Below are 13,598 nucleotides of genomic sequence, written 5' to 3'. Positions count from 1 at the left end.
CGCAGGAACGAGGAGGTTCTCCTGGTCCAGATCTGATCCAGTTCCCGCAGGAACGAGGTGGTTTTCCTGATCCAGATCTGATCCAGTTCCCGCAGGAACGAGGAGGTTCTCCTGGTCCAGATCTGATCCAGTTCCCGCAGGAACGAGGAGGTTCTCCTGGTCCAGATCTGATCTAGTTCCCGCTGGAACGAGGTGGTTTTCCTGGTCCAGATCTGATCCAGTTCCCGCTGGAACGAGGTGGTTTTCCTGGTCCAGATCTGATCCAGTTCCCGCTGGAACGAGGAGGTTCTCCTGGTCCAGATCTGATCCAGTTCCCGCTGGAACGAGGAGGTGCTTCTGGTCCAGATCTGATCCAGTATTCAGTGGAACAAGGAGGTCTTTCTGGCCGTTGCACCGGGTTCCTGTTCAGAGCTGACAGCGTTGTTGCTCAGCTACAGGAACTGGTGCTGGACCAGTAATTTACCTGTTCAGGTGCAACATGAAGGTCAGCAGTCTGGTAAACGTTCATCCTCACATTTACTAAACTTTAATGCCAACAACAACAACAACAACAACAACAACAAGCGGCGGGTTCAGAGCCGGTGAAAGAAACGGGAACAGTTGGATGTGGTAGAAATAAATGCAGGCTACAGCCTGCCCTTCAGTCCTGGACCAGGACGGGACCTGATGGATCCAGATCTGCGCTGTGGGTTCCACTTCATTTCTTTCACTTCTGTTCCTTCGTATAGTTTATGTGCTGAGGGTCTGAAAGGCAGCTAGAACCACAATGTATTATTATTATTATTATTATTATTATGAAGATGATGATTATTATTATTCAGGGTTAGGATGGCCGTGGATGACATGAGGAAAGGCGGGAACACACCAGTAAGTCCGGGTTTTGTGGGTCTTTGAATGAAACAAATCCAGATCATAGAGGCTTGTGAAAGTATTGCATGTGTTACGTTGACATGAGCTCCAGCTCTGCTTCATATTTCTCTCGGTGTGATAACTCGGAGGCTGCGATGCTGAAGCAAAAAAATCCAATTTTCGATTTTAATTTTCAAAATGGAAAATTCGATTGATCGATTAATTGCCAGCCCCACCAAGACTGTTAGAAACCATGCTGGAGCCTGGTAACAACACAGAAACGGATTTATTACTGGGAGCGTTGCATGAAAGTCCCGGCAGAAAACCGGAGGTTAAACCAATCAGCACCAAGCTCTGTCGTCATCGTAGTCGGCAAGGCAGATTTATTCGTATTCAAAGTGCTTTACATAAAACATTACATCAAGGTCCAGGAAAAATATAAGTGTATTAGAAAAAAAAGATTAAAAAATGTAACATTAGTTACACAAAACAGAAAGAAAAAAGCTCAAACAAAGAAATAAAGTTAAGATTCCAGCTGAAAGAACCAGATCCAGATCTGGACTGTAAATAAAAACTAGTCCATGCAGCAGAGAACAGGTGGGTCTTTAACCTGGATCTAAATAAACTGAGTGTTTCAGCTGATCTGAGGCTTTCTGGGAGTTTGTTCCAGACATGTGGAGCATAGAAGCTGAATGCAGCTTCTCCATGTCTGGTTCTGACTCTGGAACTGATAAGAACCTGGATCCAGATGACCTGAGGGTTCTGGTAGGTTCATACTGGGTCAAGAGGTCTCTGATGTATTTTTGGTCCTAAACCATTCAGAGCTTTCTAGACCAGCAGCAGAACTTTAAAGTCTATCCTCTGACGGACCGGCAGCCAGTGTAAAGACCTCAGAGCTGGACTGATGTGGTCCACTTTCTTGGTCTTAGTGAGGACTGGAGCAGCAGAGTTCTGGATCAGCTGCAGGTGTCTGACTGATGTTTTAGGTAGAACCTGTAAAAACACTGTTACAATAATCAAGCCGACTAAAGATGGAAGCTGGACTAGTTTTTCCAGGTCCTGCTGAGACATCACATCTTTTACTCTTGATATGTTCTTTTTTCTTTTTCTTTTTTTTTTAACTTTTATTTAGCATTTCTACAAACATTCAATTTACATCTGGTACACAATGACGAGTTTTTGTCCTTTTCTACCATACATTCTCTTTTTTTCCAAATTGAACATGACATAATACTTGCCTTAAATCAATATATCAGATGACTTCACCTTGTCATAGAAATAAAATGTATTTAATTGTTTCTCTTTGGCTCCAAAAACCATCACCTCAGTTTAGTTTTTGTTTAACTGGAGAAAGTTCAGACACATCCAGTCATTAATCTCCTCATTGCATTTACCAAGAGCCTGTACGGGGCCTCGGCCTCCTGGTGACATTGTAATATATACCTGTGTGTCATCTGCGTAGCTATGGTAACTAAAGTTGTTCTTTATGACCTGTGCCAGTGGGAGCATGTAGATGTTAAACAGAAGAGGCCCCAGGATGGAACCTTGGGGAACTCCACATGTAATTCTTGTCTGCTCAGATGTAAAGTTACCTACTGACACAAAGTAGATAATAATTTACACCACACACACAGAGCGCTGCAGATTAAAGAGCTATGAAAGATGCTGCAGTTTCTGTTAAAATGCTTTAGTCCCAGAGATTTATAGGTATTAAAAAGCTACTGTGGGTGGATTTGTAAGTAGAAAAGAGGAAAAATTAATGTACAAATCAAAGAAAAAAGAGGAAGAATGCAGCAGAAGGGAGAGCAAAAGCAGGAAGCCTGCAGCTCGTCGCTCTGGCTGCATCCGCCATCTTTTATGGTTACGTTTTCTGGTGCAGTCTGAAGCCGGACAGAGTTTCTCACTGGCAGCAGAACTCCAGGACCACAGTCCCTGGTTCCAGACGGGTTGCTGATAGCGCCCAGGTCCAACCAACCCGTTTTTAATTGTTTGGTCTCTGCACACGCTCAGTCCGGACATGTTCGTAGGTCCTCCGTCTTTATTCTCATGATGGGCCTCATGTCTGTCCCTCACTGTTGGTTTCATTGGTTCATCAGGTTGGATCGAGTGTTTAATGAGCTGATCTGTGGGATTAGATTTGTACCACAAGAATAAAGAAAGACTCTTCAGAATTTGAGAGTAACAACAGAAAAAAGGTTTTCCAAAAGTAAAACTTACGAACCCTGAAGCTGCAGCTTCCCCAGGAGGAATCCCGTCTCCTCCGCCTCCCGACCTCAGTTTGGAAGCAGGAAAGTTTCCAGTTTTCACAGACAGTGAAGGCAACAGACCAGGAGCCTCGTTTCTAAAGCTGACGTAGGTACAGAAACCGAGAAACGCCAGCACCTCCACGGCTACTCCGACCCTGCCAGACGCATGTTTGAGATCAATACTCCTGGAGAGCATGCTCAGATAAAACACGAAGAAAAATCAGGATTTTCATTTTTACAACTTTATTTAAGCTTCTTTCCTTTATCATGAACAGAACATACAAACATACAGAGACCCGAAAAATAAAGAAATCCAACCAATAATAATTAAAAAAAAACTGGTGAGTAAACGTGAGACAGTGTGTGGTAGGTATTTAGTAAAAAGGACACATGTATGTGTAATATGTTCGTTACAATGAGTAGATGGAGGAACGACTGCTTGTCTTTAGAACCAACTTTATTGCCAAACTTGCAGTTACAGCTGGGATAACGGTCACCATTATAACCCTTTTTTTAAAAAAAAAAGCATCTATATAGTTATATGTCACCAAACACAGTCTCTCGTATGTGCTGGAGGACTCTGAGTGTGCTCAGTCACCAGATGCATCGGTCACCCACGATGTGCCCTGGTCCTCCTCTTTCTCAGAACGTGCTTCCTGAGATGTGCTGCCTATCACTGATGAAGATGTCATGTGCTCATCCTGTAGGCCATCTGGCATCACGGTAGGTAGGTTTTGCTCCAGTCTGCTCAACAGGTGATCCACATGTCGCCTGCTCACTTTACCCTTTCCCAACAGCTCTGTGTCGGAAACAGGTCCTGTCATTTTCTGTATTAGTCCTGGAATCCATTTTGGTCCACCTCCAAAGTTTCTTGTAGATACAGGATCTCCCCCAACAAAGTTGCGTCCTTTGGCGTGTTTGTCATGGTACAGTTTTTCGCTTGCTTGTTTTTCAGCACCTTTCTGTTTTAAATCTGGATGTATCAGGTCCAGTGTGCATGGTAACCTCCTGCCCATCATCAGCTCTGCTGGAGACTTTCCCGTTGTTGACTGTGGTGTGATGCGGTAACTAAACAGAGCCCTGCTTAGCTTTGTCTCCAACGAGTCTCCCGTGCTTTTTAAAAGCTCTTTAAAAGTCTGCACAGCTCTTTCAGCGAAGCCGTTAGAGGAGGGGTGGTAGGGAGCCGATGTGACATGTGTGATTCCATTTCTTGTCATAAACTCTTTAGTTTGGTCACTGACAAAACGCTGGGCGTTGTCCGACAACCATTTCAGGGATGCCTTGTGTACTGAAGCTGTTTATTGTGGTTGTAGACGTAGCTGAAGCCACTGGGTACACATCTAGCCATTTTGAATGTGCATCCACTATAACTAAAAACACTTTACCCATAAAGGGACCAGCGTAATCTATGTGCAGCCTTCTCCACGGATGGAACGGAGCACTTTGAGGTACATGCAGTACATGACTTTACCTTATTCTCAATGTCAGTGTCCATGTGAGGCCACCACATGCAAGTAGTTCTTTTCTGACACAGTAAGCGTCCGGGATGCAAAACCAGTAGGTTTCTCCTGACCATCTGGCATACGGTGAGCTAACACTCCATAAGGAGAAGCATCAGTTCTTTCTTTCCATCATGCTAACACACTGCTTGAATGTAGCAGCCCTTTCGACTTTTAGAAAACCCTCTCGTGTTCCGGTCCCCAGCACCATGGTTCGTCCTTCCTCAGGGGATCCAACAGGGTCGACACGCTTGATAGGAACTTATTTTAAAAGTTCAACAAGCCCAAGTACGCTCTGAGCTCCGTCGCTGATTTTGGGCTCGAGCCTCCTGTAACGGTGTCTGGTCCACTCGATGTCCTAAAAATTTACTTCCTTCTCCATAAACTGACACTTGCTCCTCTTTAGGCGCAGTCCTGCCTTCTCTAGTCGATGCAGCACTCCACCCAGCGTCTGGAGGTGATCTTTGTCTCCCTCTCTCTTTTATCCATTTTCACTCTGCAGGCCCTCTTGATGTGTCCCACCTTACCACAACTGTGGCACTTTTCAGCGGCAGACCTGCAGTCTTTGGCCAAGTGGCTCATTCCGCCACACCTGTAGCACTTTTTTCAGTCTTGCCGAGGCTTTTCAAGGGCATCCTCCATCTTGTTTACAGATCCCGTTTCCAATGGATCTCGAATGTTCTGCCACACCCTGCAAGTCCACAGTGTCTCTATTAGCAGCTTCCATCGCCTGCGCAAACTTGGGCACTTTTTCAAAAGTCAGACCGTATATGATTTGCATGTCTTGGGGATTACGGTGAAAAATTGTGGCATCCATCATGCCGACGGACCTGCTTCCATATTCTAAGTGTAGTTCTGACTAAAATATTCCTTGTATATGGTGCGGTGTCTGAGGTTAGAGGTGCACAGGTTACTGCTGACAGTGAAGACGGAGCACGTGATCTAGCTTTAAGTATGCACCACGAGGGGGCACCTGGATCCTCATACAGCCGATGGAGGTCAGATATTAGCGGCCCAATAATGCATCTGAAAATTGCTGGTAGTTTACCAAACCTACAGCGTTCCACAGGATTATAAGTGTGCCATGCAACAAATGATGACAGGGAAGAAGGAGACGGAGAAGCTCGCCTACTTGCTGTCCACACATGTAAGAGCAGCAACGCTGGACCACAGCGGGAAGGTCCTTCAAGCAGCAAAGTCCAGCCGCTGTATTCATGTCTGGGGGAAGAGGATGTGGGTTGTGTCTCGTCCTTGGATTGGCGTTGTGTGTCTCGCTGTTGATGAAGTCCATTGTTAGGGCGGGAAAGTACGTTCCTTATTCCCCAGGAGAGTAACACGGAGTGTAGCCGGAAATCGCAGCCCATTGGCTTCATCTATGGATCTCAGCTTCTTGTTCACGTCTCCAAACGGCGCTCTTTTCCTCATCACGCCCGTGGTGTAGTCGGGATAAATATGGAGCGTCTTCCCTCTGAAGCAGGAACTATTTCATCCCTGCACACGCAAGATAAACACACACGGGGGTCTCCAGGTTGTGGTTTTGGATGTGGTGATCTGTGGACTCTGTCCAGCAATGGGGCTTCGCTCAGGTTCAGGACATCTTTCAAAAGACACAAACTGTGTAGGCTGCCTGTTCTCCAGTCCTTCCTCAACACCCATAAGCCGCAAATTATTTCACCTGGAAGGCCTCCAAATCCTCCCACTTACCCACAGCTCCTTCACATCACCTTGAAGTAGAGAGATGGTGGTGCAGTCACCGGTATATTCGGCAGCTTTCTCCAGCTCCTTCAGTCGGGTGGTGCTAATGAGGCCTGTATGCTGGTGATCGCCGTTGACAGCTCGCTCCTCACGGAGTCTACGCAGCGTCTGAATGGCAGCACCAATCTTTGCACAGAGAGAGTCTTGGAGGGAGGTGAGTGAGTCGGAGAACATCTGCGGTGTTAGCGAATTACTGGTAGTCGAGTGCAGCCGAGCTAGCCACCGCAGCCCACGGCGTGCTTGATTAAGCAGGGTTACGTTGTTGTTTTGCCGACTGGTTACGAGTATGTGAAGCCGCCATTGTTGTCTTAAAGCTGTTGTTTGTTTGTCAGTTATACTGAGTTTACAATATCAACCTTGTAGGAGCTTGTAAGAGACGCGTCTACATTCTACCTCATGCAACAGCGCCTGGGATCTGAGGGATCTGAAGGATCTGAGGGATCTGAAGGATCTGAGGGATCTGAGGGATCTGAGGGATCTGAAGGATCTGAGGGATCTGAAGGATCTGAGGGATCTGAGGGATCTGAGGGATCTGAAGGATCTGAGGGATCTGAAGGATCTGAAGGATCTGAGGGATCTGAAGGATCTGAGGGATCTGAGGGATCTGAGGGATCTGAAGGATCTGAGGGATCTGAAGGATCTGAAGGATCTGAGGGATCTGAAGGATCTGAGGGATCACATAGAGCATGTTTGTTAAACGGTGGCATTAACTCTGTAATATTTGGTATTTGTGGATTTTAAGGGGTTAATGAGTCTACGACTGGACAACAGCGGAGCCTTTGATAGTTTATATATTTTTACATTATTACTCGTTTGGTGTGAACGTTCGCCGAAGTCTCCTCGGATCATTTCAACCGTTAGAGGAGACATTTGGGAGGAAAGTTGGGAGCTAAACAAACGTTTTCTTTTCAGTCGAGATGGAAAATCCCGTTTTGTGAGGTCCTTAGAAATGAGTTGTTACAGTTTTCGTCCACAAACGTACAAGCTGTGATTTTTAAAGATGGTTCTGTCGCTGTAGGACGAACACGTTCCAGCTGCTTCAGATCAGCGTTAAAGGTTTTTATTACCTTATTAAACCTGAACCGGCCGAGTCAGAAGATTCCCAGAGTCATCTAATAAATGTAGAACAAACTCCATGGATTTCCTATTTATTAAGCCAGAAGCCCGGAGACCTGCACGTCCAGGCCCCTGAGGGGTTTTTCTGCGACAGTGCCACCTAGTGGATTATTGAAAAACTGCAACTCAATGTGTGGACCAGCAGGTCCTCCAGACCCCAGACCACTTTCATCTGGAAACTTCTAGTGTCCAACCCAAAAACCTCTTTTTCTCAAAAGTAGGAAGAAACGAAGATGTCCATCATCCAGCTGAGCTGAGGAAGACTACGATCTGGGTCTGGATGTGAGGTTCCAGCGGGAGGCGCTGTGATGATCACAGCTGGTTTATTGAACAGAGTCATCACTCGGTTTATTATGTCGGAACAGAAACCGATAACTTTTGATCAGCAATCAGGTCCCAGTTTGTTCTGGATCTGGTCTCTGTGAGTCCAGACGTGGTTGGCTGCGTTGTGGTAAATGCGGAGCCGGAGCCTACAGTTCTGGACTCTGGGCTCCGTCCTGCTCCTTCTTCTTCCTGATCTGAGGCAGGACAGCGTCCCTGTAGAACGTCTCCAGTTTGGACAGCGTGTCCTCCCACAGCTCAGGGTCAAAGGTCACGGGGACGATAGCGGTCTCCTTCAGGGTGAAGACGACAAGCTCGGCCCGGGTCAGGCCCGTCACCGCCAGCTGACACTGGATCTGAGTGAAGTAGCTGTGAGACGTCTTCAGACGGTAGGATGGAGGCTGGAAGGAGGACATGGGGACATCAGAACCGACCCGAGACTGGATGGTCTCCTGGTTCTGTGAATTCTGGTCTTACCTGACCCGGCTCCTGCCCGTCCTGGACCTCCAGACAGAAGGCGGGGTCGTCCCTGCAGGCGTCCTCCAGCCGTCGGTGTCGATGTTTGAAGGGACATTTCACCTCCAAGCAGAGCAGCGATTGGCCGGTTGGTCCGTCCGTCACGATGCCGTCGGGACTGGCGGCCAACCAGGGTCGGTGGGCGTCGATGAAGAGGCCGCAGTCCCGAACCTGGACCTGCCGGCCCAGCGCCGCCGACTTCAGCCGCTGCGCCAGGAAGCGAAGCCGATCAAAGCGTCATTCACCGAAAAAATAAATAAAGTGAAGGAACTTTTATTTTTAATCTTTTCATCTTTTTTTTATGATTTATTTTGGTTTAAAAAAGAAAAAAAAAAACTTGTACTTCGTCTCTTCCTGTCACTTCGGACTTGGTTCTGATTCTGTGGAACCGAAGTCGCTTTATGAGACTGATGAAGATGAAGATGATGAAGATGGAACCCACCTGGTACTGTCGGACTGCCTCAGCCTCCATCTGGACCCCCCAGCTCATGGCTCGGGTCTGGATTCTGGCTCCTTCACCTGTGGGGTCGGATAGGTGCGTTACTACTGACCAGAACCAGCAGGTACAGGTGTGAGTGGGCGTGGCCTACCTGTGATTGCAGCCAGGTAGGAAGGGGGCGGGGTTTGGCTCTTCCCGTTAGCGAAGCGGCTGTGGGCAATGCAGTGAGCTACTGAGGCCGTGATCCGGTTCTTCCGCCAGGCAAACCAGTCCTGGTTCAGTCTCTGTCCACGGGTCAGAGCTTCCACCTTCTCCACCACACACCTGTCCAGGTGGACCCTCAGGTCCAGAGGGACCTGCTCAGGTCTGGGAGGAGCTCCGTCTCCATGTGCCTCTTCATGACGAGGATCTGGATGCACTGCAGCTGCTTCAGGACCTGGTCTAGTTGGAAGACGAGTCTCAATGTTCTGGTTCTCCTGGACTGTCTTGGTGATGGTCCTGGTCTGAGGGGGATGCGCAGGTCCAGGTCCAGCCCTCTGGGTTTGGCTGGTTCTGGTTTTCCTGGTGGTTCTGGCTGAAGCTTGACCTTGTGGAACATGGATGGAAGGGTGGTACTGGACCTGAGGGAGGACCCGTTTCTGGGGCATACTGGTTTGTGAGGAACTCTGCTTTGTGTTCTGGTTCTTCTGGACCGCCTTGGTGTCAGCCCTAGTCTGAGGAAGGTCCGCAGCTTTTGGTCTAGTCCTCTGAGTTTGGCTGGTTCTGGCTGAAGCTCCGCCTCCTGGAGCATGGATTGAGGGATGGTACCAGACCTGTGGAAGAACCGGTTTCTGGGGCGTACTGGTTTGTGAGGACGTCTGCTTGGTGTTCTGGTTCTGCATGTTCATGGGGTCTGAGTCCGAAGAAGGTAAAGAAAAAGAATCGGTTAGTGACATGAAACCAAAACCTGAAGACGTTCTAAGAGGCTCCGATCCGGTTCCAGCGGGTCAGAGCTTCACCCTGGGTCTGAAAGATCCCGAGCTTTTACTTTGGTAGAAGTCAGAACTTCCGGTTTGAAAAACTATTTAAATATGCTTTTTTTTAAAATATGAAGTCAATCCAAAGACAGACACGTGGAATGTGACGTCATTACATTTACGTAAAGTTAAGCTCTTATTTTGAAGCTGCTAACCGGATGTTATGACGGCTCGCGGGATTTCAGAGGGGTTTTCCCCAGCATGTCGACCTCAAACTTCTGCTTTAGACCCGTATCTATCATATGAGAAAACTCAGGACGGTCCCAGATCAGAACCCGGGTCCGGACTCCGGTCTGACCTCAAACAACCGTTTCACGGTGGTCTGGTGAACCAGAACCTGTCGGTAGGTTCGCTTTGATCTGTTGAACACAGCTGTCGGTACACTTTAACATGAACGCGCTTCCGGTTCTTCCCGCACGAGACCAAAACAGACCAATCAGGACGCTGCAATAAATCACCAGCGTGGCCGAATTTCTCAGGAATGTCCGCTTGTGTGAGGATTAAAGTTCCGGTTCAGGTTAAATCAGGTTCAAACCGGAGGATCGGTCCGGTGGCGAGTCTCAGAATTTACCGCGAGATCAGCTTGAAGTTTCCAGACTTCACGTCTTCATCTACCTGTCGGGTCGGAACCGAACTCACCTGCACGCGGAGCATTTAGATCCAGTTCGTGGCGCGTCCGACTGAAGGCAGAGATGAAAGTTGGTGATGAGTCATAAACACGAGACACACCCGGTTCACCAACATGTCCGGGACATGTCTCCCTCGTCACTCCTGGTTAGAGATGTGACGTTCATGAACGAATCGATTCTTTGGAACGACTTTTAAATGAACGATGGGAACCGATTCACAGCTGTGAGTCGTTCATTTGTGAGCCATTCTTTTCATGTACAAATTTTTGACACTGCCTTCATCAAATCAAATAAAAAAAAACTTTATTTGTAAGGCACTTTTCATGCCACAGGCAACACAAAGTTCTTTACATGATTAAAAACACAAGAATAAAAACACAGTCACACGTATAAACACACACACACGCCAAGCCCAACCCCCCCCTCCAGCTAAAAATGACTGAATGAATAAATAAATGAATGAATAAGTAAATAAGAAGTAGTACAGGTGAGTAAAATGAAAAATAAATAACATTTGTGACATCATAGAAGTCACGCTCCATTCATGTGAAGCATCTATGGGCAAAGAATTGTTTGGAAACAAATACTGTGAGTTCTATCAAAAACATTTACTAGAATATGCTGCTCAGGTTTATCCTTTTTTATCTATTTGTTCCTATAATTTTTTAATGTTGTATAGTAGAATTCATACAGGTACATGTTTTGATTGCTTTATTTTTTGTAAGACATTGTGAGAACGATCCAGTCTTTTGAATGGCTCTTTGAAAGGAACGGCTCCTCAAGATCCGGCTCCCTTCAAAGAGCCATAAATCCCATCTCTACTCCTGGTCGGTCTGTGTCAGCTGACGCCACACGCGGATAGCAGCAGTGCATTGTGGGTGGCCCGCCATGTTGGTTGTTGCTAGTAAACAGCTGTGTGTGGTCTTTGCTGTCATCTTTGGTAAAATGGGAGTGTGTGTGTGTGTGTGTGAAAGGCTGCCAGGCTGGGGCAGCAGGTTGAGGATGTGACGGAGGCATCGGACGGTCGGTGGCAGCGGTGACACGAACCACTTCCTCCACCGTCTCCCTTCATGCTGGTTGCTGTCGGCGTTTTTATTTATGTTGTTTTTATTGTGTAAGAAATGTTAATGAAGATTCTTTATTTGTCTTTTTAAAGTCGCTGTTTTCACATTTCACTTGTAAACTAGAGACAAAGATGGAGGGAAATAGAAACGAGTTCATCTGTTTGTGTTTGATCAGAGTTTATTTTATTTAATCATCTTTATATAAAACAGCGTGAAGGATTTTAAAGATGCAGGTAAACACCAAGACTCTCTGAGACCTGATGGATGGTAACTGGTTGGATGAAGTGGTTCAGATTAACTAGTTTTAATAACTAACGTGGCTGAAGGTCAACCAGCTTCAGGAATGATGGAGGCTCAGACTGGACACCATCCCTGCTTCTAGGACACATCAGGTCCTCCCACAAATGCTGCAGGTCTGCAGGACGAAGAAGACCATCAGCTGAGGACAGAGACCATGAAGTCCACCAGGATGCAGACCCTGGAGATCTACAGACCATGGAGTCCACCAGGATGCAGACCCTGGAGATCTACAGACCATGGAGTCCACCAGGATGCAGACCCTGGAGATCTACAGACCATGGAGTCCACCGGGATGCAGACCCTGGAGATCTACAGACCATGAAGAGGACTTCTGATGCTGGAGAGGAAAGCTTCAGATCCAGACCAGAGAGGCTGGAGAAGATGGAGATCAGCTGATCAGAGGATGAGAGTCTTGGTTGCTTCTTAAGAACATAAATAACCAGCTTGGAGAAAAACACTGAATAGAAACATGATTGTTAAAGAAGTTTGACAGTCAGAATAAAAACAGCAGCATGACGTTAAACAGATAAATTTTAATAGAAGAAAATAGAGAAAATGAAGACGCGATAATAAAAACGACATAGAGAAAATTTCACCCTGAAATAATAGAACCAGCAGTAAAAACTTTAAACTATGTTTAAATTAGTCACCAAGAGGACCAACAAGACCAGACCTCCATGAAGACCAGACCTCCATGAAGACCAGACCTCCATGAAGACCAGACCTCCATGAAGACCAGAGCTCCATGATGACCAGACCTCCATGATGACCAGACCTCCATGAAGACCAGACCTCCATGATGACCAGACCTTCATGATGACCAGACCTCCATGAAGACCAGACCTCCATGAAGACCAGACCTCCATGATGACCAGACCTTCATGATGACCAGACCTCCATGAAGACCAGACCTCCATGAAGACCAGAGCTCCATGAAGACCAGACCTCCATGAAGACCAGACCTCCATGATGACCAGACCTCCATGAAGACCAGAGCTTCATGAAGACCAGAGCTCCATGAAGACCAGACCTCCATGAAGACCAGACCTCCATGATGACCAGACCTCCATGATGACCAGACCTCCATGAAGACCAGAGCTTCATGAAGACCAGACCTCCATGATGACCAGACCTCCATGAAGACCAGACCTCCATGAAGACCAGAGCTTCATGAAGACCAGAGCTCCATGAAGACCAGACCTCCATGAAGACCAGAGCTTCATGAAGACCAGAGCTCCATGAAGACCAGACCTCCATGAGGACCAGAGCTCCATGAAGACCAGACCTCCATGATGACCAGACCTCCATGAAGACCAGACCTCCATGAGGACCAGAGCTCCATGAAGACCAGACCTCCATGATGACCAGAGCTCCATGATGACCAGAGCTCCATGATGACCAGACCTCCATGATGACAAGACCTCCATGAAGACCAGACCACCATGAAGACCAGAGCTCTATGAAGACCAGACCTCTATGAAGACCAGACCTCCATGAAGACCAGAGCTCCATGATGACCAGACCTCCATGATGACAAGACCTCCATGAAGACCAGACCACCATGAAGACCAGAGCTCTATGAAGACCAGACCTCTATGAAGACCAGACCTCCATGAAGACCAGACCTACATGAAGACCAGCCCTCTATGAAGACCAGACCTCCATGAAGACCAGAGCTCCATGAAGACCAGACCTCCATGAAGACCAGAGCTCCATGAGGACCAGACCTCCATGAAGACCAGACCTCCATGAAGACCAGAGCTCTATGAAGACCAGACCTCCATGAAGACCAGACCTCCATGAGGACCAGACCTCCATGAAGACCAGACCTCCATGAAGACCAGAGCT

The 13,598-nt window shown here is 47.3% G+C and overlaps 1 protein-coding gene across 1 annotated transcript; it reads right to left on the bottom strand.

The window, feature by feature from the left end:
- Window positions 1-6,905: 6,905 nt before the first annotated feature.
- On the bottom strand, window positions 6,906-10,513 carry LOC121645731. Its single transcript, XM_041994379.1, has 5 exons — window positions 10,397-10,513; window positions 8,893-9,633; window positions 8,745-8,821; window positions 8,264-8,509; window positions 6,906-8,187 (listed from the first exon to the last, which is right to left on the bottom strand). Exons 2-5 carry the CDS (start codon window positions 9,626-9,628, stop codon window positions 7,936-7,938), a joined length of 1,311 nt encoding a protein of 436 aa, XP_041850313.1. The 5' UTR covers window positions 9,629-9,633; window positions 10,397-10,513; the 3' UTR covers window positions 6,906-7,935.
- Window positions 10,514-13,598: the final 3,085 nt, after the last annotated feature.

The sequence above is a fragment of the Melanotaenia boesemani genome, chromosome 9, assembly GCF_017639745.1.
Source record: "Melanotaenia boesemani isolate fMelBoe1 chromosome 9, fMelBoe1.pri, whole genome shotgun sequence".
NCBI classification, from domain to species: domain Eukaryota; kingdom Metazoa; phylum Chordata; class Actinopteri; order Atheriniformes; family Melanotaeniidae; genus Melanotaenia; species Melanotaenia boesemani.
This window is presented reverse-complemented; position numbering and strand designations above follow the sequence as displayed.

Coding starts and splice junctions, on each gene's coding strand:
- LOC121645731 (XM_041994379.1), bottom strand. CDS start 9,628: ATGAACATGCAGAACCAGAACACCAAGCAGACGTCCTCACAAACCAGT. Junction 8,822..8,892: donor CTACCTGGCTGCAATCACAG/GTAGGCCACGCC, acceptor CCGACCCCACAG/GTGAAGGAGCCAGAATCCAG. Junction 8,510..8,744: donor AGGCAGTCCGACAGTACCAG/GTGGGTTCCATC, acceptor TTCCTGGCGCAG/CGGCTGAAGTCGGCGGCGCT.